At 45.7% G+C, this 26962-nt stretch overlaps 1 protein-coding gene across 2 annotated transcripts; it reads left to right on the forward strand.

Annotated features, from left to right (window-relative positions):
* Nucleotides 1-586: 586 nt before the first annotated feature.
* pigk (phosphatidylinositol glycan anchor biosynthesis, class K) lies at nt 587-26860 on the forward strand. 2 transcript variants are annotated; one of them, XM_084481190.1, is made up of 11 exons: nt 587-694; nt 942-995; nt 1088-1179; nt 1463-1598; nt 3030-3141; nt 3470-3566; nt 4914-5031; nt 7483-7593; nt 10007-10179; nt 16488-16563; nt 25192-26860. In XM_084481190.1, exons 1-11 carry the CDS (start codon nt 611-613, stop codon nt 25306-25308), a joined length of 1170 nt encoding a protein of 389 aa, XP_084337316.1. In that variant the 5' UTR covers nt 587-610; the 3' UTR covers nt 25309-26860. The 2 variants fall into 2 exon arrangements, with proteins under 2 accessions (XP_084337316.1, XP_084337317.1); XM_084481191.1 differs by lacking the exon at nt 25192-26860 and adding an exon at nt 16876-19158.
* Nucleotides 26861-26962: the final 102 nt, after the last annotated feature.

The raw sequence follows: 26962 nt of genomic DNA on the forward strand, positions 1-26962 counted from the left end.
TTGTGCTGCGGTGCTGCTGTGATGGGCATCTGATGAATCTGTAAATTATAATTGCATAGTGGTCTCACTGACGTAGTAATGGTGTAAACTGATGTAACGCTACCAGAGTAGCACATCATATTCGTATGATTACATTATTAATAGCTAGAGTGTAGACATTTTCATTATATATGTACATATATAATGAAAATGTCTACACTCTGAAAATGTCTACACACACACACACACACACACACACACACACACACACACACACACACACACACACACACACACACACACACACACACACAAAAGGCTTACCTATAAACAAAAAGTTGCATACCAGTAGCCTAACATTCATATGTTATTTACTGTATATATCAAATATATCTGAATGAGTAAGATTATATGACTATATAAAATCGAATGAATACTATTTTTTATTTGTTATATTACATTCATATCTTGTAATAACTTGTTCGATTTGCATGGGCGTACACATGGACGTAAAATGGAATAATGTAGCAGTATTTGGCAGAGGCTGTTACTTTGAAAAAGCTTCCTTTCAGGAAGTCCTCCGTCATTGGTCGATTCAGCCCCAGCTGTTGGCTTTACTTCCGCGATCACAATGGCTGGGCATTGTACGGTCAAAATATTCGTTTTATTGAGTTTATTTAATTTATCTCTTCTAGTGAGCACTAATAATATCGAGGTAAGTGTTGAGCATTAATACATATAGTATAATCAATGATAAAATGCATAAATGTATGCCTATTCGTTGTCATTTTAGCAGTGCACCTGCCATGTAGCCTGCTATCCTCCATTGATATACTGTGTGTAATGTGCTGTATTTTATTTCAATGAACCCCTTTCAAATCCTAAACTTACTCGCTTATGTGACGCAAGGGAGCGCAAAACTAGGCGATATCCAATCTTAATACATGTTCTCCTTCCATTAGGACAAAGCAAGTCAGTTCTTCAATAGTGGACATACTAACAACTGGGCAGTACTGGTGAGTCGTAAAGAGCCATATCATGTAGTTAAAATCTGAAGTACAGTAAAAAAAAATCAAGCAATTTTTAACGTCTTGAATCTTCTTAATAGGTGTGCACGTCTAGATTCTGGTTCAACTACCGTCATGTAGCCAACACCCTCTCAGTCTACCGCAGCGTCAAGAGGCTTGGGATCCCCGACAGGTGAATGGGATACCACCGTAATAACAATAATAATATGTTGACAGGAATAAATAAATGCTGACGTGGGTTTACAAATCCGTTAAATGTTTGAATTCATTTTAGTTAATCAACACCTTACAGGTACAATATTACCACAATCATATGCTGCTTTTCTTAAATTAAATGCTCAAATCCCGACTGTTTTGTTACTCTCAACCACCACCTAAAATGATCAATGTGGTCTATAAATATAATAACTTAATACTATACTAACCTAACACTTTTATGTATTTTTGATTTTCAGCCGCATTGTACTGATGCTGGCAGATGATATGGCTTGTAACCATAGAAACCCAAAGCCAGCCACAGTCTTCAGCCACAAGAACATGGAGCTGAATGTTTATGGTGACGATGTGGAAGTCGACTACCGGGGTTACGAGGTAGGCTTCGATTGTGCAAGAACACAAAGAGAACCATCTGGAAACATTTATCAGACACTTAAATGTGTGTCAACTAGAGGCCAGATACTATGTCTATTACTACTACTACTTCTACTAATACTTGCTATAAAGAACAAATATTAAAGCAAGTCCTGCTTTTCTCTTTTTTTTATGTTGTCTGAGGGTTTTGAATAATTCTTTTTTAATAGCAGTTAAGAATTAAACCAATTTTAAATGTGTATTAACTGATTGATGCAGGTTTTATGTACCATTTCTCAAAAAAAGGGTTTGGTTAGTCTGCCTTGATAGTCTAGTCACAGTAATTGCGCCACATTTGACATTGTTTTGTTTGGCAGCACCATTTGTTGAATAAGGACAGGCTGACAAGAACTGCTGTTTGGAGCGAGAGCCTTATTGTGTTATTATTCTTGTCATTTAAAAAATAATGAAAGACACATAGAAAAATACATGTTTTTAAAATGTTATTAATTCTTAACGATTCATTGACTATTGATTCATCGGTTAAGGAAAATGCACAAAATTTGCAACCCTAAGTCCTACACAATCAAAACCAAGTCTAATTATTCTTCTTAATTAGTCTTTTTCTGCTCCTCTGGTGAGATGCAGTCGTTTAGGATTACATGGTTTACCCCGATTGTCTTCTAATCTGCAACAGCAGGAAATTGCTCGATAGCACATATGTCCTCAAACACGGGAGCACCCAGGTGCTTTGTTTCATCACAGGCCCACGGTGTAATGTAGTGCACTTGTGCTTTGTCTCGGGTTGTTTTGGCTGTGTTTGCGTTGTGTCCGTCACACGCACTCAGGGGGGCGGCGTGAACGCATGCTCGACGGCAGGCTGTGATGACGTACTTGAAAAGTCTCACGAGGACATCAAGGAAAAATGGGGTCTAAAGGATTAAAACGTTTTTGTTTTTCTTTTTGGTTTAACAATCAAAAGCAGGATAACGTTCTAAATTAAGCTGCTTTTCAGCTGTCAATCAACTGCACAATCTAGCCGTGACTAGGCTTTGTTAATAATGATTAGGTGGCGATGCACCAGAGACTTGCGTATGTTGTCAAGCCTCTGCCATTCAATCTGAGAGACAGCTCACCCCCCCCCCCCAATCAACGCCTACATCCCCCATAAACCAAGCTGGGTGTTTCCAGTTGTTAGATGCGCCTCATTATCCTTTTTTCATTGTATAAATTGTGAGAAATTTGAGCGCATAAATTATACTCAAATGTTAGAAATTATAATACTGAAATCTAACGATATCTCAGGGCGATGACATCTCATCGGCTCCCCTTAAATGTTTTGGAATGATCCAGGGCTGCACCACCTCCTATGCTAGGATGTATTGAACCTTGGACACATCCTTTGAACCTTAAACCATGCACACGGGATCCACCCTTTGTCCTGTGGCCCAGGTGACGGTGGAGAACTTCCTGCGTGTCCTGACGGGCCGGCTCCCCCCCAGCACGCCTCGCTCCAAGCGTCTGCTCTCGGACGACCGCAGCAACATCCTCATCTACCTGACCGGTATGCTGTCCTAACGCTACCTGCCTACAAACCATACCCATAGCTAAGACTATGTGTGGGGGTGTGTGTGTGTGTGTGTGTGCGACGGACGAATTCTTGAGAAGGAACAGATCGCTGAAAGATGACTAGCTGTAGCCACGGAGTTAAGTGGGTGGACAGCGCTCTAATGTTCTGTGTTTTAAGAGTCTGTCCTCCACTTGCACATTCCCAATTTTGTCTCCAGGTCAGACCACTACTTGGACTTGAGGCCAAATGCTGTGTTGATTTGTGAAGTGACTGTGTTTTTTTTCTTACTGTTGTTTTTGCTGTTCCTTTGTTTGTTTTCCAGGTCATGGCGGGAACGGCTTCCTGAAGTTCCAGGACTCGGAGGAGATCAGTAACGTAGAGCTGGCCGACGCCTTTGAGCAGATGTGGCAGAAGAGAAGGTACAAAAAACAACAACATAAAAGAGACATAGATAGAAATAATTGCACTGCACCAGCTCTGCTAAACATCACTCGTTACGGCTGGCTAATACCGGGTTGAAATGCATCTTCTTCCACTGATTAAGGCTTTCATTCAGTTAACAACAGAGCCCCCTTGGGACAGACGGGAGAGACACGCTCCGTGGTTAACATGTGCTTGTTATCACAACCCCCCCCCCTGGGAGAGCTATGGGTGGGAGAGCTATGGGTCTCTCATCCTCCCTCGACTCTGCTGTAATTAATGGACTATTTGTGAATGGGCCGTTCCCGTTCAAGGTGCTAGCGGTGGTTGATTAGCATGTGCGCGCGCATGGAGGGACAGTAAACAAGGCTCAGATTAGGCTTGTACGTGCAAGGCAGCACCACTGTCGCATTGGGTCCCTCCCCACCCAACGCACTCTGAGCTAGGGCAGTTATGTCTGGCCTGCTGAAGAACATATCACAGCGGCCTTGGGGACTTTTCACTACAGCCCACTGGCCTTTGAGAGACCGATAGATCTCCCACCCTAACAGCCAGCCTCCCCTTCCCCATTGGGACCCATTAGTAGGGAAACCAGGCCCTTTGATCACAGAAGGAAGCGGGGGACATGGCAAAAGTGTGAAGTGTGAACGTGGGTGTTCAGACCGGACCGGGTAGACTTGGTTTCCGGGGGTCGTCATGGCAACTGGTGTCTGGAGGATGATTTTTGGGTGGAAGGTTGGGTATTATACAATCCAATGAGAAGAGGAGGAGTGTTGCATGATGAGATTCGCTTTCAGGCGAACTTGGTGTTTTGTTGCTGGGTATAATACAAATGTACAAAAGACTATTCTTATTTTTAGGGGATCTCACTCCAGAATTGACTTGTCAATTCCAATTTAATGGGGAGTTCCCAGGGAGTTGTGTAGAAACAAAGATGTTGATTTATTTGTGAAATAAAAGAGATAAAATGCTGCACAGACTATTATGCTATTTCAGTCTAACATGAAGCCACCATTAAACTATACATTCTTGAAGATTATTTACTATATAAATATGATGTCTTTGGAAGCTTTTGAAATGGAAACATTTTTGTGGCTATCTTCTTCTCCCAGCTTCTGTACAATCATTGGACTGATTTTCACTCTCCTAACTCCTTTGGATCTGGCCACTGAACTTTTCATTTTGGCCCCATTGAAAAGTATTTTACCAGCCACCTGGAACTGTGTGTGTGTGTGTGTGTGTGTGTGTGTGTGTGTGTGTGTGTGTGTGTGTGTGTGTGTGTGTGTGTGTGTGTGTGTGTGTGTGTGTGTGTGTGTGTGTGTGTGTGTGTGTGTGTGCGCGCGCAGGTACAACGAGCTGCTGTTCATCATCGACACATGCCAGGGAGCCTCCATGTACGAGCGCTTCTACTCTCCCAACCTGATGGCCCTGGCCAGCAGCCAGGTCGGAGAGGACTCTCTGTCTGTGAGTTACCTGTGGGCTTCTATGAGATATGGGTGGGGAAATCACCTGCTTCCTGGGAGCCAGCAATTGTGTACCCCTTTGACGAACAGCGATTGTATCAACGGAGTGGGGGGGGGGGGCCTAGCTTGTTGTGTTTTTGCAATTCACATCTAATCAGAACAGCCCAGCTGTACAATGAGATTACTTCAGCAATGCTGAAGATAAAAAAAAATTGATATATATCTGTATTTAATTTAGAAAATAGAATAATCAATGAAAATATCTACTTAATAAGGTCAAAATAAAAGGTCTCTTTCTGATTTCCGATGGCTTTTCAGCACAGTCAAGAATATTTTTGACTAGATTGCGCACCACTTCTATAGCTGCTATATTTTTTGACAGCATCCTCTGATTGCTTTTGATTACCGTGTCTACTAAGCGCCTAAATGTAGTGTCATTTAAGAATATTAAGGTTGGCGTTTTAAGCCTGGACTGCAGAAACATGGAGCTTCTGATTATTAAAGTTGGATGAGTGGTTGGCGTTTCCTATTAATTGTTTATCTGAAAAATAAGCTAATGGTGGTTTATCACTGCCTCTGAAGACAAACGGCTCCAACTGTCTGCGAGGGACATTTCTATTGCAATAGGTTACACATGGGCACTTCTCCATGTATTTTTTCACATTAGTATAACAGTGACTAACTCACAGTACTACTACTCAACAGTACAAACACGAGTTGATCATTATTGTAGGAGCCATGAAGGTATTTATTAATGGAAATAGATAATTTTGTGGTTTATATTTGGGTTATTTTGGTTGTTATATTTCGTAACTTTTGTTGTTTATTTTGTTATCACAGTAATTGGGTAATGATCATATGGGCGGTAACATCTAGTTAATATAATCACAGGTGCGCTGGTGCGGGCGGAAGTAATTAATAAAGAGAGGGTGAGTTACTGGGAGGCCGTATTTTTTGCTTTGATCGCTGTGATTGATTTTCTTTATACTTTGAGCACATTATGATAAGTTGTCATACTTCTACAATAAAAACCGGTAAACGGATTCTTTGATCTCAGCAAATATTTTGTTTAGTACAGCGCGTCGGACATTCAGCTGACACCCTACACTCAGCCTCTCAGCGACTGCTTCGTTTTTGGATACTAGTCGCTACAATTATCATTCACCATTAAGCTGCTGATTTAGTGCTTGACATTATTATAGACCCCTTTTTTGCAATCAGCCATAGCCCTGAGCATAATTAACTAAACATGAAATTACCCCAACTGAGTTAAATGATCTCCACAAATGCAATGGCACAATCAAGTCTTCCTAGTATAATTTAAGTATGTTTTTAAAGTCTCAAGTTGTTAAATAAAGCCCTGATTGTCAGCTGTGATTACATATTTTTTTATCACTGCACTCAAAGAATGCTGTCACTTATGTGCAGAAAAAGTGACAGCAATCATACAATACAGAGCCAATAGAAACCCAATCCTGTTCTCTGGTGCTGTGAGGAAACAGCACCACCTATTGGGCGTCTGTGGCTGTGTAATTCTATGTATGTATTGTGACGGTCCCCTGTCTAGTGTTGATGTTCGGATGTGGTTAACCAATTATTGTTTTTCCTATGCATCCTTGAACATACCATCAACAGAGTACAGATTGGGAGCACCTGGTGCAGGCGCTCCTGAAAGGATAAAAACCCTGGCTCAACTCTGCTCTGGTCTCTCTCTGGCATTCGGCTGCATCTCCGCCAGCAGCAGCATCACATTTCTTTGTTTGGTTTCTGCTTTGTTTTCGCTTTACATTTACACCCCATATTGCTCACATGACAAAATCCCAGACAAGCCCCAAATTTGTCATAACCCGGCTCCTAGGCTATGACAAATACGGCACTGGACACGATAGTATGGCAAAAAATAAATGAATTTATTAGATTAACTTAAACAACTGAGGCTAAAAGTACCAATGTGAAGTGTGTCAGTCAGTAACATCAGTAATGTAAATGTGGATGTGTGAGCAATATGAGGTGTAACTGTTGTGAAGCGAAAACAAAGCAGAAACCAAACAAAGAAATGTGCTGCTGGCGGAGATGCAGCCGAATGCCAGAGAGAGACCAGAGCAGAGTTGAGCCAGGGTTTTTATCCTTTCAGGAGTGCCTGCACCAGGTGCTCCCAATCTGTACTCTGTTGATGGTATGTTCAAGGACGCATAGGAAAAACAATAATTGGTTAACCACATCCGAACATCAACACTAGACAGGGGACCGTCACACCTCTACAGATTTAGGTGTACACCTAAATCTGTACACCTCTAATTCCTCTAACACCTCTTCTCTCTATAAAACCTCCTTAAACTTTAACCCTTGTTGGAGGCAAACCTGCATAAGACCACGGAGGCTTGTTCATCAGGTTGCATTGCAACGCTGTGGTTTGTTAAACTCCCGCTGTCTCTCCGCCTCTCCATCTCAGCACCAGCCTGACCTGGCCATCGGAGTGCACCTGATGGACCGCTACACCTTCTACCTGCTGGAGTTCCTGGAGGACATCCACCCCTCCAGCACCACCAACATGAACCAGCTGGTAAGCCTCTGACACCACTGTGTGGATGTGGGTGCTGGTGGTGTGTGTGGGTAGAGGAACAAATCTTGAGAAGGAACAGGACACTCCTCTGAAAGTGTGTTGAGTGGGTGGACAGCACTCTGTTCTGTGTTTAAGAGTCTGTCCTCCACTTGCACATTCCCAATTCATCTACTTGGACTTTAGGCTAAATGCTAAGTGTGTGTGTGTGTGTGTGTGTGTGTGTGTGTGTGTGTGTGTGTGTGTGTGTGTGTGTGTGTGTGTGTGTGTGTGTGTGTGTGTGTGTGTGTGTGTGTGTGTGCGCCCACAGGGGTGTGTTGTTTAATTGGGTGTGTTTCGTGTTCATTAACGTACGGTTAGGGTTAACGGAGCATCCATCTCAGCTATTCTTTACATGTTTCTGTGCTACGCGAGTGAGCCAGGCTGGTGATCCGAGTCTCCTGAACACACACACAGAATAGTGTTGAGCTGTTTATTCTCATATATGAGCTGATATCTAACGCAGCACACGATTGCGTTCTTGGTCATACCCATACCATAAATGTTCAAAGCTGAGAACAGCGAGTTTAGCATTTGATAAACTCTATAGATAACCTAGGTAACAACCAAAAACCCCGGCACTCGTTTGGAGTTTGAATAACGCCACCACCGCTCTTCTCGTCTGCAAGTATGATGAGCATCAAGGGGGACCTTTCCCTTTGCCTGGATGTCCTTGGAAATGTTGCGAGTTGGGGAGCTTAAGAAGAAAGAACTCCGAGATGGTTGCAGGGTGGGGGTTCCTATGAAGATGTGGGTGTCTGTTGGGGGCTGGGGATGCTACCATGGTCCACAGCCCAACAGACGGTACGGCTTACCTATCGATGTCTCCACAGGGGACTCAGCCCCAAACGCAGGTCTTATGAGTCTGCTGGTCTGAAGAGAACGGTCTCTTTTTATAAAACATGAAAGAGTGGCTGGCCGGTCGTCTACCTTAATGCCAGACCATCCCGGGCAGCCGCACTTAAAACAGACTGGCAAATATCCATCTATACTGCTGGCCTTTGTCGTGTGTGTGTGTGTGTGTGTGTGTGTGTGTGTGTCTTTCTCACACCTGGTCAACTTGTACACACCCCCATCATGAGCGATCTGTCTGATAAGTAAGATTAGCGCAGAATGGTGTGCCACATTTACTCTGATTTCCCACTTCTTTCCCTTTTGTTTGGAAGGAAGGCTGTGTATTCTCTCACACCTAGTGTGTGAAGAGTTGGATCAATAATGTGATTTTCCCTGAGGTGGAAAGGAGCAAAAACAATATTTTTTATCACTTGCACTTTAAAGGAAGACAAACGCTGTCTGTCTCTGGTTCTACAATGGCTGCCCTTTGATCCCAGCCTCATATTTCCCAGGACGTTCTCAAGCTATTTTTAAGCTATTTTAGATAAAAAGCTTCCTTCATTGATTTAATGTGTGGAAAAAGGGGCAATGTTGGAAGAGCTTTGTCCAGTAACACACTATTGAGTCACTCTTTAAGAGGATTAATCCTGCAGTCTTAATACCCAAGGTAGTTATAGATTAGGCATGGGCCAAGGCCGTCTCTTCTCCACAACACCTTCGCCAATACAATCAGGGCCTTGGGCTCTCTAGTGCTCATTTTATTGCCGTTGAGCTCCCTCATCGAGGGAGAAAGCTGTCCTATATCAGCCCACTCACACACCTGTGTGTTTGTGTGTGGGTGTGTTTCATAAAAAGCATTGTTTTAAGTGAACCGTTTAATTGTATCCTTTGCTATTGTTGATCAAGTGAACATCTGGCCCAAGTGTTCCTTACCCGCCATTTAACCTTAGAAAGACCTACTGCTGAGACTACTTTTGGTGAGTGGCTATGAGGGAGGGCAGAACAGAGCAGTGGCATTTTTTCGTTTGAATACTTAAAAATGTAGCTTACTATGTCAAATCTAGCTTACTATGGCTGGTTTCTCCAAGTTGCTTCCCCTCCCTTTAAATGCCTTGACTCCCAGTGATAATCCATAATTGATCAACTAATTGTAGACATTATTAGATTATTTAAAGCTTATTATCCATATGTATACACTCAGCTCATGAGCCGAACGAGAACGTCTGGTTGCCAGCTGCTTGGACAATAATCCTTCACCTCTTGCCAAGTACAGTTTCTGAAGGAGTTTGAAACGTTTGAAAAGTATGGGTGTCACGGACACACGAATGGCAGCGACTACAAAATCAATTCGTAGCAGCATGGTTCAAAAAGTCCTGAAAAGTGCTGGAGGTGCCTTTGAGGCAGGCTCTGTTGGAATAATCTATGATGAGCTAATAAACTACAAATACAGCACACTCATTGTGAATGTAATCACCCCATTGCGTCATAGAACGATATTTTCGAATCAGGTTTTCTTTGCTGTTCTTTTGTTTTTGAATGATAGTTCAAGGTGTGCCCCAAGAGTCAGTGTGTGTCCACTCCAGGCCACCGTACTGACCTTTTCCTGAGGGACCCAGGACGTGTCCTCATCACAGACTTCTTCGGAAGCGTCCGCAAAGTGGAGATCACCATGGAAACCATCGACTTGACGAGCCCCATGGAGCATTTGCCAGAGAAGTAAGTTAATTATATGTTTGTTGTTGTTTGTGTTCATGTTCCTAGCGATAGTGAAAACAGAATGATAACCGTAATTATAATACAACAACTGTTATTTTGTGATTGCTTCAGGACATTAATAATTGAGCAATCTTAACATAGGCCGTAGGGAGCGCAGAAGTCATTGAATTATGTAAACCTGACCTTGGTGACAAACAAACAAACAGATTTCACAAAACCGTCGGTCATTCAACCGAAAATGCATTCATGCAACAGACAGACTGATTGGTCACGTTTGACTTCATCTGTCCAATGAAAGGAGCCCCCAGGCCAAATTGTTGAATCGGTGTTTAGTCCCATAATGAGTAGTTGGGACTCATTTAGCACAGCTCTAGTTAATTACATTGATTCACTCTGCTAAAATGGAGCGCTTGACCCATTGGTGTATACATGAAGCACATGAAGAGTGTAGAGTGTGTTGAGGGTTGTCGGACGTTGACACAACGCAATGACCACGCAGTCGTGAACCTGTTTTGGTTCTGCGTCGGGTTTACATTAGCGGACCAATCACAGCCCTTGCTGATGTGTTGCCTCGACGCAAGGTTACAATTTTTGGGAGGCGCACGTGTTGAGTGTGTTGAGGGTTGTCGTCCACTAGATGTCAGTAGTGCGCAGTCTAAGCCAATATGTTTGCACCTGCACATTCGGTGTTTGATCAAATATTGACTTACTTTTTAAAATATTGACTGATATTAGTCAGTCACAGAGTCACAGACACGTAAATCTCATAACAAAATCTTATGAGGTGCCTAGTTAACGTTTGGGAAAAATGCAATTAGATAAATGAATCCTATATTTGAGTTTCAGATCTCTATTTTAGGCTTATACACTTAGGACACACTTGCAGATTAAGCTCTGTTTGGTATTCCACTCAGCAGGCTTTTAATTGAGACATTTATGGAATTTACATATCTGACATGGTTGGAAGCCATCAGTAATTAAGATGTATCTGCCATAAATGTTCTGGTGCTCGCCTGCTGAGTTTGACACAGTTGGCCACATTCTATATGTTGTAGATAAACACACAAACTTCACCCAGGAGAGAGAGAGAGAGAGAGAGAGAGAGAGAGAGAGAGAGAGAGAGAGAGAGAGAGAGAGAGAGAGAGAGAGAGAGAGAGAGAGAGAGAGAGAGAGAGAGAGAGAGAGAGAGAGAGAGAGAGAGAGAGAGAGAGAGAGAGAGAGAGAGAGAGAGAGAGAGAGAGAGAGAGAGAGAGAGAGAGAGAGAGAGCATAATGATGCAAGAAACCCGCAATCTCCTGATTCATTGGCTGATTAGTAGAGGTTTTTGTTTTTCCCCGGAAAGATAAACGACCAATGATAACGCACCATACTTATAGAGGCCGGCCGGCTGCTGCCTCGTTCAGGTCCATGTGCTGGTGTGAGACTCCAAAACAAGTCTTGTTTCCAATTAATAGTGACTGATCAATCGGTTCTATAAATCAGAACAATCTCCCTTCCTGATTTGTAAGTAAAATGTGTAAAGGCAGAGTTATGGTTGGACAATGACACGTCTGTGTCGGGTTTACATTAGCGGACCAATCACAGCCCTTGCTGATGCGTCGCCTCGACGCAAGGTTACAGTTTTTGCGAGGCGCACGTCAGGCCCTTGTGGTGGACGCAAGGAGGGTCCACAAGTACGTAACAGGTCCGTAAACTCCCTCCCATTCCTCCCTCCCTCTGCTCACAGACTCTGGATTGAATGGTTCACCTAAAGGGGTTACCCTTTCAATACATTTTATAATATTAATCATGATTTCCTTATTTAGTACTTTTTAGTTGCAAAATCCCACACACATTGCAAATTCACCCTTGCTACACCAGATCACATGCTATATGACATGTGTTGTGGATGAATCAGAGCCGCTCCCAGGCACAGCCCTTTTGTCCTGCTAATCCCTCTGTACACTGAGGTATCACAGATCATTTGTCGAGGATTTATTCTACAATCTCTCTTAATGTGGAAGGCTTAACGCAACCAGTGCTTTGTCTTTTCACTTCTCTCGCTCTGTCCCCCATTCCTCTGGGAACTGTCTCTCTATCGCTCTGTCTCTCTGTCTCCTCGAATGAAGAGTATTTTCCTGGGTCTTCCATTAAGTGAATTACAGTATGGAGTGGACACCGTAATGCGTCATCCCATTCACCTGATGCAGTCTCATCTGTGAAGTGAAATGGCCGACTAATTAACCATTAGCTGCTTGTTGATCAAGGTGCATCCTTCATCTTTAATCATGGAGTTTTAATTAATTTGAGTGAGTGTGTTAGGGACCGCCGTGGTCACCCCACGTATTCGGGATATGGACAACCGGATTGGGGAGAGTGGGCAAAAACAAGGGCAATTGTGTTCGGAAAAAAAAGAGTGCAAAAAAGAGTTATTTCCTCCGAAACAGTCCAAAAATAAATAAACAAAAATAAATCCATTGGTTGGCACAAAATAAAGGAATGTTCCTAAAAGAAAAGACTGTTAGCATAAATTAGCATAGCATCACATACCACATGCTTCTAGTACTGGCCTCTCGTCAAGCCAGCACCTCCTTCAGCCACAAAATGAGACTCCCCAGACCATTAACAATGGGAAGATTCCCTGGCCAAGGCTGGAATAACCTTCTGCCCCCTACTGCTACAGAAGTACATATACCACATTCGATATGATTGAAGGGGAGAGACAGTGATAAGGAGTTTTCACCTGAATGAATGAAAGAGCGTTCATACATACCGCCGGTACATTTCACTCAACAGCAGTGGCAGCTGGTTTTTAAAGTGAGGGAGGAAGGACTGTGTGCTTGGTTGCCATTGGCCTGCTTGCACTGTTAGTGGCATATGATGGCATAAGTATGTGAGACTCAAGTTGTTTCAGGGTTTTTTTTGTGAACTACTAGCAGGGAGGGATAATTATGTGAATAAAATTGATACAAATCCACCAGTGGCAGCATTGTACTTTGAAAGCTGGTGGGCAGCATGTCTTGGACTACAAAGGCAGAAGGAAAGGATGCAAAGCCAATTAGTCAAATCAGGCCTACTCTTGATTTGTAAAACTAAATTAAAAAATCTGGGCCTATCATTGGGCCTATTTTTGCCCTCAATGACTGAAGCTATTGGTTGTAATTTGGCTATGTTTATTTTCAGCTACAATTGTTTTTTAAGAAAAATGAAGACACAAGACCAAAAGTGATGCCATTTAAAATGCATCATGCTCTGAATCATTCACTAACATCCTTTCCACAATATCAAATGGAACGGTCAGAGTAACAAACAATTAAAATAACATAATTTCACAACTATTTACATGGGCTGTAAGCCTAACATTTTCTGAGGCAAATGTGGATGTTAATGGTTGTTTCAGAATGGTGTTAAGCCATTAATTTATTCATCTTATAGATCAAGTCAATCCTCCTCGCTGTTTGTGTTGCAAAGATATCAGTAACCTGGTCATACCAAAAGGGATATTTTTTAAGTAATTTCAGAATAACGGCGTGTGTAGCTCCACGTTTTCGCCACCCTTTCAGACGGCTTGGTTACCCAACAGAGGAGTGTCGAAAAATAGGTAGGCTCAGCGTGTTTATTTTGGGATCTTGCCCAACTTTTGGTGGTGGAAATGCCAATATAAGCGAACCGAGCCGCACCGAACCGCACCGCTCGGTGGAAACGCCAATAAAAGCAAACAGAGCTGCACTGTACTGCAACGAACAGTAGTGCACCGCTCGGTGGAAACGAGGCATACGCAACGTTTCACCTATTCGTGAAACGTTGACAGAATTCAGATCCCTTAGCTAGTCCCACCCACTCAGAGGAGGAATTTCCTCCTCTCCCATTGAACCCCATGTTATTCACCGGCCGCCAGTAGTGCCCGAGAAATTAATGAGAGTCAATGGAGGCTGAGGGAGGAACGTCCTCTGGCAGTAATATTCAATAGGTGATAGGGGGTGCTAATGTTCCTTTACCCAGGGAAACGAACATTACATATACAAAAGCATTAAAGCATAAAGGCATTAATTCATTACAGTAGTCTGGGCAAGCTACATTTTTTTATTCTCAACAATGTTAAGGAGGATCTTCCTCCCTCTCCTCACTGGAGAAGCCTCCACTGCGAGTCAACAGTGACTCACACAGACCGTGCAGACCTGTTTCATGATGGGCTTAAGGCAGTAATCAGCAGGGACCTCACAATATGATATCACAAAGATTATTAAGTGCCGTTGTGTTGCAACTGTAAATATTGGTATCTGATCTACTGCGATTTATATATTTAGTGTGGTTCAGAGTTGGGGTTTGGGTTCCACAGGTGCTGGAAGAAAGTGACATGACCTGTGTTATAATGAAGTGGGTCAGTGGTCGCTTTCAGATTGGAAGGCTTTAATAAGGAGGAATAAAAGGCGTATTGGGAGTATTGGGAATAACATCAGTCTGGTCTGAATGGCCTGTCTCATTCTCGGGCCGGGGCCCTACATATCTGCTCGTGCGTCTGGTTATCTTCGCTCACACACGCACGCCAAGGCAGGAAGTGCTCAGCTGGACGTTATGTTCCAACCCCCCTCCCACACACACACACACACACAGAAGGCTCACATGTCTTCCAGACAGAGAGAACAAGACGTACAGAGAGAGAACGTTTTCTCCAGAAAGCTTGACAAGAGAGAGAGAGGGAGGGAGAGAGAAGACTGGGCGAAGAGAAGAAATAATAAATAAATGGGCAGAAGATGGAGGGGGGACGGATAGGGTGAGGAGGGAGGGAGGGGGGGAGGGGTTGGCTGGGAGAAAATTAATGGCTTCACCTAGCCATCGGTGAATTGCAAACCGGTGTGGTTGATCATTACGCCAGAGGTTACAGCCCACTCGATTGGCTAATTAAGGAAAGTTCCAGGCCAGCTGCCCAGACTCACTCTCACTCACACACACACACACACACACACACACACACACACACACACACACACACACACACACACACACACACACACACACACACACACACACACACACACACACACACACACACACACACACACACGGACATGGCCCACTAGACAGTGACTTATGCAGGCCCTGCAGAGCGGCCATAGCTCCCTGAAGGTGGGGTGATGGCTGGCTGGATGGATGAGTTGGGGGGAGGTGGTGCTGCTCGCTGGGAGCCATATCGCCTGTAGTGGCTAAACACATGAGACAACCAGCGGCAAAGTGTGAAGACAACTCTTTGATTGCCGCCGTTAAAAGCGGCACCGTTTTAAAGAGCATCTCATCTGGAGAGCCAGATTGCATCGTTTAATTTTCTAGTGTGATGAGGCGGCAGCCGGCATGCTTCAGGAGGGTTAAGGCAACAACAAGCATTGGCCTCTGTTGGCCGTTCCCCACGGCAGCCTTACCGGATGCCCAAAGTTTACAAATTTTCAGCGTGGTTACCGCCCGGAGCCAAATCCTCCAGAATCGATCAACGAAGATTGAGTAACATAAAACGGTGTCTATTTTTCATAAGCAACAAGTCCTCGGTTTGTGAGCCTTTTACAGAATACTTGTAACAGCCTGCAGACGCATCTGTGGCTGGCGACGCACGGCTGCGAGGTTGCTTCATCGCAACTCTCTCATGCTGGTTCATCATTGACGGAGCAGTGATGGCCCTGACACACTGATGAACCACGCTGACACACGCTTCCCTGTGCAGGTGTGGCGAGCTTACAATAAGATCCCGCGTCAACACGTATAAATCACAACGTTCCTGTGTACTGAACACCGGCTGGCGTCAGCCTTGTGTAGGCGCTACCCACACAATCAGTGTGGATCCACTAGGTAGTGTGGGCAGGGGCGGGGTTGAGAATGTGATGCATGGGTTTGCTATGGAAATCGAAAATGATCTTCAACAGGGACCCTGTTAAAGCACCCAATGCCACTCTTACTTATTTTTTTCTACCCAGTTGAATATTTCATCTCTGGTGGATATTTTTTTTTGTTTTGTTGGGCTGTTTGGTTGCCGGGGAATAAAGCAATACTAAAGGGTGGGAAATTAAGCAGGGGGTTCTGTTTCTGCGGTTTTTCACGCTGCATGTGATTGGCTGTGCTCCAAAGCAATGTGCCAATCAGCGGGCCCGACAGGCTCACACACCATCTGGCAGGGGGAGCGCTGGAGCGCGGCTCCACTCACTGACAGCTCCTTTCTTCAGCGCTGAATAACGGCACACTGCTTGACACAAGGCTTCATGTTCTCAGCGGCTGATTCAACCCTTTCTAGGTTTTTAGGAAGTTATTAAAAGCTGTGTGTGTGTGTGTTTCTTTCATGTCAGGATGCTGTCTGAGGACCAGCAGAGAGAAACACAGTACTATGTGGACCAATTGCCGGTGTCTGGGATCATCCATCAGGTGAGCGAGAGAGAGAGACACACACACACACACACACACACACACACACACACACACAGCACGCCCATGTTCTGGACCATGTTCATATTATGAAGTGCACCAACTTCGACACTCAGTCGACAGTGACCTTCACACATCACCTCTTTCCTTCTCTTTAGAAAGTTTTTCCATTAACGTACCTTTTTTAAATCTCCCACGTTGGCACTTGTGCTAAAGCAGCAAAAAGAACCACATTAATCATCTTTGCTGAGGACGTGAGGACAAATTATGGCTTCATATGGTTTTTGTTCTTTTCTTTACGATCACGTCTAGGAACGACATTTTTAGGTCCAATTCCCAATGATGAAGGACTTTTTTCTCATATTTGGGTTACCCTTGGCAAGAACCACAGTCCGGACATCATGCCCCCATGCATATCTAAATGGGATTCTGCGGTAAAAGGAGAATATGAATTTATAACCAGGCAATGTGCTTTTGTCTCCACCAGATTTGTCGCAATTTGTGACTTATTTGACCAAATTTCTCGCTATTAGTGACTAATTTGTCCAAAGTCGTCCCAAACAACGTCTCAGAATCTCAAGTCCCTTGTGCCTCCCCTGTCAAAGTTAACTTTCAAATGAAAGGCCCTCTATGCTAACAAATGTTTTAAGCTGGTATCAGAGTTTCACAGAATGTGATCCTTTTAGTAATTTCTGCATGCAGCAAGTGCAAGATCCGTCAATGTGTCGAGTGTCAACAGCTAAGTATGAACTGAGCTGGTGCTGTCCCTAGTGTGTGTGTGTGTGTGTGTGTGTGTGTGTGTGTGTGTGTGTGTGTGTGTGTGTGTGTGTGTGTGTGTGTGTGTGTGTGTGTGTGTGTGTGTGTGTGTGTGTGTGTGTGCGCACTTGTATGTGTGTTACCGTAACGAAGAGAGGAGGGCCACCACAACAGTTTGCACGTCCTCATACACCAGCTGCTTTCCGTAAGCTTTTTTTTTTTTTAATTGCTTCACAACCTTTGGCATTTCATAAGTCTTTCTTTCTTTATATTTTTTTTTTTACAGATTTCTGTATTATTATTATTTTTCAAGCCGCAATGTGTAGTAACTGGCGAGTAGCTTAAAATGACCCAGACATATCTGTCCGGGTCAGTCAATGTTGATGCTCATTTCCATAATGTTATCAATAAAATCACATCCTATAAATGATATAGTCTATAAATAGAAAATGCAGGCTCGTATGCCCGTACCTCCCTATTTGTTTACAAGAATTGTACTATCAACACTCTTAAACCTCTCCCCTCTCTCTAATGCCACCCAGCCAGCCGAGCTACACTAGGTTGCATCACAAAATAGCACAGAGTGGACGGTACATTTTTATTGAGTGGTTTGACTTCTGAAAGTCTCCGGCCTTCCAACTGGGAGGGGCTCCATCGTACACTTTGTGACTTTAAAGTTACTTGTTGGGAGTTGTTTGAGGTACTAATTGTGTTTTTTTTTTATAACCAACATGTAATCCAGTCCTCCAGGTAGAAAGAAACTAGCCTTAACGAGTAGTGAGTCCATCCGGATCGGAGTTCACACTCTGTTCCTCTCTGCAGTCTGGCCTCCAGCTCATTGGAAGCCTCTTCAGAAATGTAAAAGATGATGTGTCCAATCAGCACTCTGGGAAGTGAGTTTGGGGTCACAATGAACAAGGAGTACCTTGTCTGCCAAAAAATTAAAAAAATTACAGTGCCCAAGGAAGGTGTTGCAACTGAAGGGGTTTACCCAAAATAGGCAGAATAACAATGTTAAAAGATGAACATAAATCTGCAGGGAAGGGCTTTCTCAGAGGTGAAGACATCTTTGTTTCACTTCCTACCGAATTTGGCAAGAGCGAAGAGAGCAAGAAGCGCTAACTTAGTTATTCAGTGGGATTGGCTGGAGTTTGTTGAACTACCTAATGCCACGGCCATTCATTGCGAAACCCAAACTTGAATATCTGGCCGGTGTCATGAGGCAAAATGAAGGGGGAGGGGTGTAGTCCTACTTCTAGACAGTGACTGCTGTGTAAAACATTTAAATTAGTGACTTCAGTGGCAAGCACCAGATTAGAAATCGGTGAACCTTTTTTAGTACAACGTCCTTTTTAATAGTATTTTTTATAATAATTCTGAGTCATGTCGCCTGCTTACGACATCAGCCCCCGCTGACTAATAGCAGAGCGGTCATGGTCGTTGGCACCCGGGGAGGTTTTATGAGACAGGAAGTAGGAGCTCCGCACCGCGGGAAGCTATGGCAGGGGATCTAAAAGTGAGAAACGTCAAACCATCGTCTCCACTACTTAAATCTGTTGTGCTGCACCGCAATCTACCGGCCAGGGCCATGGAAACACTTGAGTCTGGTTCATGTAGCGTGTTAAAAACAATATGAGAATCCGTCTCTGACGATCCGAAACCAAGGACGGCAAAAAAAACGTGTGCGTGGATCACGCAAGGCCGCGTGTGTCACATCATGTTTACTTCACATCACGTTAAAGGTGACATATTATACCACCAGGTGTGAGTGTGGTTAGCCGTTGTAAGCCGTTTTGAAAATCGGCCTCTTCTGAAACCACAAGTGGGCGTGTCCACCTAGATGTGTGTGACGGAGAAGAGGCCGATTTTCAAAACGGCTTGTAACGGCTAATCACACTCACGCCTGGTGGTATAATATGTCACCTTTGAACCTGTACTGCTGCGCCGCAAAGTACCAGCCAGGGGAACACAGTAAACACGGATGATTCCGGATGATCCGAAACCTAGGACAGCAAAACCGCGTGCGTGGATACGCAAGGCGGCGTGCGTCGCATAACGTTTACGTCCCGTCACGTTGACACCGCAGAGACTTAAACGACCGCTTGTTTGGGAATGCATGCCACCGCCACATGGTGGGAGAGGATGGGACGGGGGTCTTGTCAGTTTGACTCATATCTCACTCTAGGCTCACTCGATAATTCAATCCTGGCAACAAAATGGGCCGTCATCCATCATGTCAGTTGGCAACCGTTTTTTTTTTTTTTTATGATTTTCTATTTAACCATAATTGCCCTGGGGCGGGGGTGAAGGGCTCAGAGCTGCAGCACCTCCATGTGTTATTTGGCAGAGTGTGGACGCTGTGTGGCATCTTTCTATTTGTGGGCGGGTGTTAATGCAATGCACTTGTTTTTGAAGAACTACAATATCGAATCCTCTGACTTTTGATGGCAATCCGTTTTTTTTTTCATGGACAGTCACACCTAATAGAACCGAATTTGACTGACTGACAGGGAGAGAGCTGTGTGTGTGTGTGTGTGTGTGTGTGTGTGTGTGTGTGTGTGTGTGTGTGTGTGTGTGTGTGTGTGTGTGTGTGTGTGTGTGTGTGTGTGTGTGTGTGTGTGTGTGTGTGTGTGTGTGTGTGTGTGTGCGTGTGTGCGCATGCGCCGGCCCGTGTGCATGTGAGGGAGGAAGTGATTAATGCCCCGTCTCCAGTGGCAGCTGTCTCCACTATGGAGTCGTGCTGTGACCCCGCTCCCCCCCCCCCCCTCCCGCCGATGCCCCCTCACACACTCAACCCAACGCGCTTTTATTTTGGTTGTTTACTGAGCCACCACAACGTTATACTTTATGTTTCTATGATTTGTTTTTTATTGTTCTAATGCGTCACGCTTTTATTTGTGCAGCTATTTATATATGTGTGTGTGTGTGTCTGGCTTTGGTGATTTGCAATCTCTGGCGTCAAATTGTTATTTGTTCTCACGCCCGCTCGACGCTACACCATATGTCTGGGGGGATATAGAGAGACGGGGAAACATTGCAAATGAATGCAAATGGGGAGGTGGGAAAAAAACGGAGCACAATCGAGAAAACAAGAAAACCTGTCGTGTGGCCTCACTATAGAGTAACGTTGTGAGGCCTCACAATGTTAAGTTGAAGTATATTTGTATTCTTGCAGGGTAACTATGCCTGGATACTATTTCCAGATCATTTTGGGTCGAAGGGACTGCAATTGGTGGACGTTTTTGTAGCGTTTACCCCTCATTACAGGACTGCAATTTCAAAAATCGTTGGCCACATCAGTTCCTAGGAGCCAGAATGATGTTAAATGTGGTCCAGATCGAGGAATACAAGTTGTCCTTTAAAGTCATCTGAATTTGTTTAAAGTCTATTACATATTTCAGTTGTCCCAATTCTTTAAAGGTCCATTTCATTGGGTACTTCCAATGTACTTTTTGCCTTAATTCTTCTTGCAGTTGGAGCTCAAACATCAAGGCCAGTATTCTGCACACATCGCATAAATGCGACAACCGACCCATTGATGTGCTGTGATTTGACCTTGTGTTTTTTTTTTTTTCTCTCGACACCTATCAGTCAAAGCTGTTAAACATTAATTGATTTTTGGAAATGGGAACACGGAATATTAAGCACTTTTAATGTGGCGAGGTCATCGCAGGCCGGGGTCCCGTCCTTGGCGGAGAGGAAGTTGAATGGCGCGCTGAGTGAAGGTTCAACAAGGGACCTCTCGTTTTTTTACTAATCTTCTCAAGGTCGGCCCGTGTTTTCATTTCCCTCGACAAGTTTCTTGGCCCTTTTCACTTTGTGTGTGTGTGTGTGTGTGTGTGTGTGTGTGTGTGTGTGTGTGTGTGTGTGTGTGTGTGTGTGTGTGTGTGTGTGTGTGGGGCTCAGCTCTTCTTTCACCATGACTAAACCACGTATCATTAGCTTCTCCGTGTAGACCCGCCCCCACGGACTAGCCCCCCCCCTCTCAGAGAACGACCCCAGGTCTCACCCTTCTCGTCCAGGGGGGGGCGCCCCCCTCACGCGATGCACGCGACCAACAGGAGCCCGTGCACGTGAACACACTGGTTCCCTTCCAACACCTTTTTATAAATACGCACGCAAGCACTCGCCTCCCCAGCTACCTTCCCCTTGTCATTTGAGGTCAGCGTTGGCTGGCAGCCACATGCTATCATGAGCATCCCCCCCCCTCCCCAAACTCTGCTGCCCTTCATCCCTCTCTGTTTTCAGGTGGGGAGTCTCTCTCGCTCTCTCTCTCTCTCTCTCTCTCTCTCGGTCTTGCTCTCGCTCGCTCTCTCGCTCTCTCGCTCTCACTCTCTCACTCGCTCTCTCTGTGTGTGTGTCCTACATTTAGCACCAATCACAGTTTAGTGTGATGTATCCGGGTTGCTGACCCCTCCACTCATACGGGTGTCCCTCCTGTGCACTGCTTCGGGTCTGCCCCCTGCACACAATCCACCGACGCATGGATCTTTCACTCACTCTGCACACTGACATTGAGGCTTTGTTTCCTCCTCCATAGCCGCTGCGCCGACCATTCACAGCAACCCCACCATTCATAGCAACCCCACCGAAAGGTTCTGTTTCATGAGCTCCATGGTACCCCCTCCCCCCACATTGAACTCAAGGAGAATCGCAGCGAACGTGTGGTGCCTGTGCATTTATGTTCTGTGCAGGGGTTTTGCGGCGTCGGGGCGTAGTGGCATTCTCCGTAGGGCCCAAGTGGGTGCATTGAACGCCTTCGCATCTCCAGGGCCTGCCTCTGTCTCTCTGTCTCTCTCTGTCTCTCTGACTCTCTGTCTCTCTCTCTCTGTCTCTGTGTGGCGGTCAGCCCAGCGCGGGGAGGTTGTTTACGTTGTTGACGCGTCTCTGCAGCGGGAGACTTATGAATTCCACCTGGTTGTGAACCTCACCACAGGGATGGTTTTTCTCATTTATTTTGAAACCACACGAGGCTATTGGCTTTCATTGATTTTTTTATTTTTTCCAGGGGGAGGGGTTTAGGTTGAACCCCTGAGTGCTCCATCAGGGAAACAAATGACCCCAAAATACAGACTGGGGGCGTGGGGAAGTGAGACACTTTCTCGGGTGAGGCCCGAGAACTTCATTCTGCACTACTCGTACAATGTAACACACCTTTGGAAGAAGTGTCTCGTCAAAAAACAACAACAACAATGTTGACTCATCTCTCCACCGACGGGCTGCAGAACCACGGAGGGACATTTCCGGACTGGAAGTCTACATGGTGTCATCTCTACCGCTACCTATCCAAGCCACTCAGAGCACTTTGATTTGGTTTTGTTCATTTTTACAGATAAGAGGTTTCATTTCTGGTGGGCTGCCACAAAACACCCAGAATTCCCTCTGCTTTTGTGTGTTATTTCAGGATGCAATAAAAGTAGTCCAGTTCAAAAAGTCACTGCAGCGGGGGGGGGGGGGGGGGGGGGGTGTGTGACCAGTGACAAAGTGACCAGTGGTCACTTTGTCCCCTGTCAAGTCAACCAAGCCGCTGCGCTGTTTTTTTTCCACTTTTCCACCGACAGTACCAGCTTGACTCGCCACGACTTAACTCGGCACGACTCGGGTTGGTACCAGGCATGTCGCGGTTCCATCTTCTAAAAAGTACCTCTTCAACGTGGGCGGGTCGTAGGAAAGAACCTCTTCAACGTGGGCGGGTCGTCACATAGCATGCGTGAAACTGCAGTGACGTACTTATCCACACGACACATAAAAAGACAGGGCTGGCTAGGCTAAACAAAACAACAATGGAGGACTTGGAGGTGTTGGTGTACTTGCTGTTCAGACTATGGATTGTGGTGACACACAAAGCTAGAGAGGAGGATTTCCAAAATTCAATCGCTATTGTGGACTGAAGGCCGGGTGTCGGGTTTCACGTTCAGACGTCGCGCTCATCATGACTCATCCAGTGGCGTCACTCTCTGGCCAATCAGTGGCCAGCAGCCTGTTTACGTCAGACAAAAGTACCTACTCCGCTCGCTCACTAGGTACCGGGTACTTTTTTTGCCAATGGAAACGCAAAAAAAGGCGGGCCAAGTCGAGTCGAGTCGAGCTGGTACTGTCGGTGGAAAAGCGGCAAAAATGTGACCCACCCCTCTCTTAAATGCGATTCGAAGATGGTAAACGGACTGCATTTATATAGCGCTTTTTTTCTAACTATTGGCCACCCAAAGACAATATTGCCAAACATTCACCCATTCATGCACACCGGCGGCGGAGTCAACCACGCAAGGCGACATCCCACTCGTCGGGAGCAGGTTAGGTGCCTTGCTCAGGGATAACCCTCGACATTCTGCTAGGAGGAGCCGGGGATCGAACTGGCGACCTTCAGGTTACCAGCCAGCCCGCTCTACCTCCTGAGCTACTGCCGCCCTTAAGGTGTGATGGTTGGGAGTCGCTGTGTCGATGGGATAATGTGCTAATCGTTATGTTTAAGAAGTGAATTGTGCAGAATGCACAGGACGGCTGTAACCTTGCACCAGCCCGATACCCAACGCAGCAGGGAACGCGGGTGGTGCAGGGACGTGAACATATGGCGTACTGGGGCTGCTGCTGCTGCTGCTGCCTTTGCATTGCGACAAAACTCACCCGTCCTGCGTGTTGACCTGACGGTTCTGCTCGTCTGACAGCCTGTCCAAAGCCTGTCGACTAGCGCTCGTTAAACATGGCCTTTCGGAAAGAAACGGCCAGAGAATCCCAACCTGAACCGGACTAAGTGATGGCTGCAGTGATGAAGTGACAGGTACATTGATGCCTTTTTTTTTTTTTGAACGGCGTCATCAGCCATCAGGCCCCGTTATTTATATAATAGTCGCCTTGGTTGACCACTGCAGCAGCAGCTCAGAACCGAGCGCCTCCTCTGATACCGCCGTTAAGGCTTTTGTATTCACTGACGAATAGGCGCTGCTGGCACGCACCGCTATCACCTAAGGCAACCTGAATTACCGGCCGTACGTCTCTCAATGTTGTTTTCTTCGAGGTAAAACGCACACGCATCTCCTCGGGACATTTACATATAAATGATGCGCGACACCCGGCGAGGCGCATGTTTAATGAGCAGGGGGCCGCATCTCAAAGTATAATCCCACGCAAAGTGATGATGTGGCAGCGGATGGGACAAACAGGCGACCGGGGGGGGGGCAGCTGCTCTGATGAGCACCCCTGGGTGTGGTGTGTGGGGGGGGCTGTGCAGTGCATGCTGAGAGAGAGGGAGGGAGACAGCAGGTACACAAAGGTGTTGAGTGGCCTTGACAAGTGAACGATTAAGGGACTGCATGTGTAGATGTCCTCCATGTGTGTGTGTGTGTGTGTGTGTGCAAATGACAGCACAGTCGACCGTGGTCTCACCAGGAGAGACACTCAATTGTACTTTTAACCACCACCTCTCCTTTTGTCCTGCTCTCTCTCTCTCTCTCTCTCTCTCTCTTTCTCTCTCTCTCTCTCTCTCTCTCTCTCTCTCTCTCTCTCTCTCTCTCTCTCTCTCTCTCTCTCTCTCTCTCTCTCTCTCTCTCTCTCTCTCTCTCTCTCTCTCTCTCTCTCCCCCTTGTCTATTGCCTCTTTTCCCTCTCGCACTGTTGGATCTCTTGGTCCCGCTTCTCTTTCATCATCCCTTCACTCTTCCCCACCCTAACCCTTCTTCTGCTTTTATGCTGCTTTTTATCAGTCCACATTCTCTCTTTCTCTTCATCTATCTCTCTCTCCGTGTGTGTGTGTGTGTGTGTGTGTGCGTGCTCCCAATCCCCCCTCTTATATCCTTAATGCTATCTCTCTGCCTTCTACTTTGCTCACCCACTCACTCACGCGCTCTGACCCTTCCCTGTGTATTCTGGTCCCTAGAAACCCAAGCAGAGGAACTGGCACCCTCCAGACGGCTTCATCCTGGGCCTGTGGACGCTCATCCTCATAGTCTTCTTCAAGACCTACGGGATCAAGCACCTCAAACACATCTTCTGAGTCCACACATACAAACACCCACACTCGGACACACACACACACACACTACATCACACTGAAACACACACACATACACACGGTGCCACTCGAGAGCACGGCCTACAAAACCAGAAGATGCAGAAGAAGAAAAAGAGGGAGGAAAGGTCGACCGAGCCGACTCTTTAGCTCACTTGAACGGAATGTTACCCAGGAACCAACGCTGGCTGCTCCTCTACCGGGGACCCAGGGAAAGTGCCGGAACTTTGATTTATCTGTTGTGTTGTTCGGTTTGGGTTTGTTTCCTTCTTTTGTTTTTGTGACCTTCCATTAGGTCGTTGGGGAGCCCCTGTACAAAAGGAACAGAGAACTTGTGGTGTAATGCACTCTGCCTCCGTACGGGACGGCACGTGGTGCTGACTTGTTGCTACGCCGGTACATGGCAGGTGCTAACGCGTCCAGCCACATGGACGGGATTTGTTTTCCATGTTGTCCGTGTGCGTTACAGACTTGTGAAATGTTCTGCATGTGCCACAGCCCATACGCGTAATTGGAATGATTGACCCCCCCCCTCCCCCCACCGCCCCTTGAAAACACACTGAATTATCTAGAAGACGATTTAAGTTATTTTTAGTTTCATTTATTTTTCAAAGCGCTCCCCTCTGCATATTTCATCAGCCGCTGCTTCTTCTTTTTGAAGAGTCCAAATAAAAGATTGCGGTGGGAGGGTGTACCGATTGGCTTAGAGTTTCCCATGGAGAGCGAGTAATGATGGTGACGATACCCCAGCCCTCCCATCCCCTCCCCCACGCCGCATTCATGGCTCCATCACGTCTCCACCTCCTCCCTCCGTCTCCGTCTCGTGCCGTGATGGATAACAATCGTCCATAATCCCATCTCTCCGCAGTGGCGAAAAACCCCTTGCTTTACTCGTTGGCACAAATTGCCCCCACCCCGGTGGAAACATCCATTAGCCCTGTCCGGCGTGCTTGTTGTGTTGCCGGCTGACGGACCGCCCCCCCCACCCCCCCCCCCCCTCTGCTCCTCCTCGCTTCCCTCTGCCGCTCCTTCCACCGTGGATTGAGTCAGGGTCTCTGCTCTATCTCTCTATCGCTATCTCCATCTCTGCGTCTCCCTCTACACCCCAGGTCCCAATCCACATTAACAATTATCTTTGTTGTGTGTGTGTGTGTGTGTGTGTGTGTGTGTGTGTGGGTCTGTGTGTGCGTAGGCTTTGGGCCAGGGGATGGGATGGGTTGTGGTGGTTGGGGATTGGATGAATGATGGTGGAAGCATGAGAATTGAACCGGCTGCTGTTTATCTCGGCCCCTCTGGGTCTGTCTAGTGGGGGGGGTGGGGGTTGTCCAGTCCGGGGGTCCATGGGAGGCTGCATACCTCATCCTCTCCTCATTATTTTATAAAAAGATAAAATTTCCTCTTCCTCACTCTTCCTATACATTCAGGGGTTTTAAAAAAGTATGTGTTTTTTTTTTCTTCTATTTATTCAGAACAAATTTTTCGTTCCTGGAGCGACAAGAATGTTTTTTGATTTTACAATTAAAGATAAAATATGAGACCCGTGCTTTTGTCTGTTTTACTGACCTCTGTGTGATCTTTATAACAAGGTATCAGATCTTATTAGTTTCTCTTACACCAGCTGTTCTGTATCGAGTGGGCC

Source organism: Micromesistius poutassou, assembly GCF_964030765.1.
Source record: "Micromesistius poutassou genome assembly, chromosome: 16".
Classification (NCBI taxonomy): Eukaryota; Metazoa; Chordata; class Actinopteri; order Gadiformes; family Gadidae; genus Micromesistius; species Micromesistius poutassou.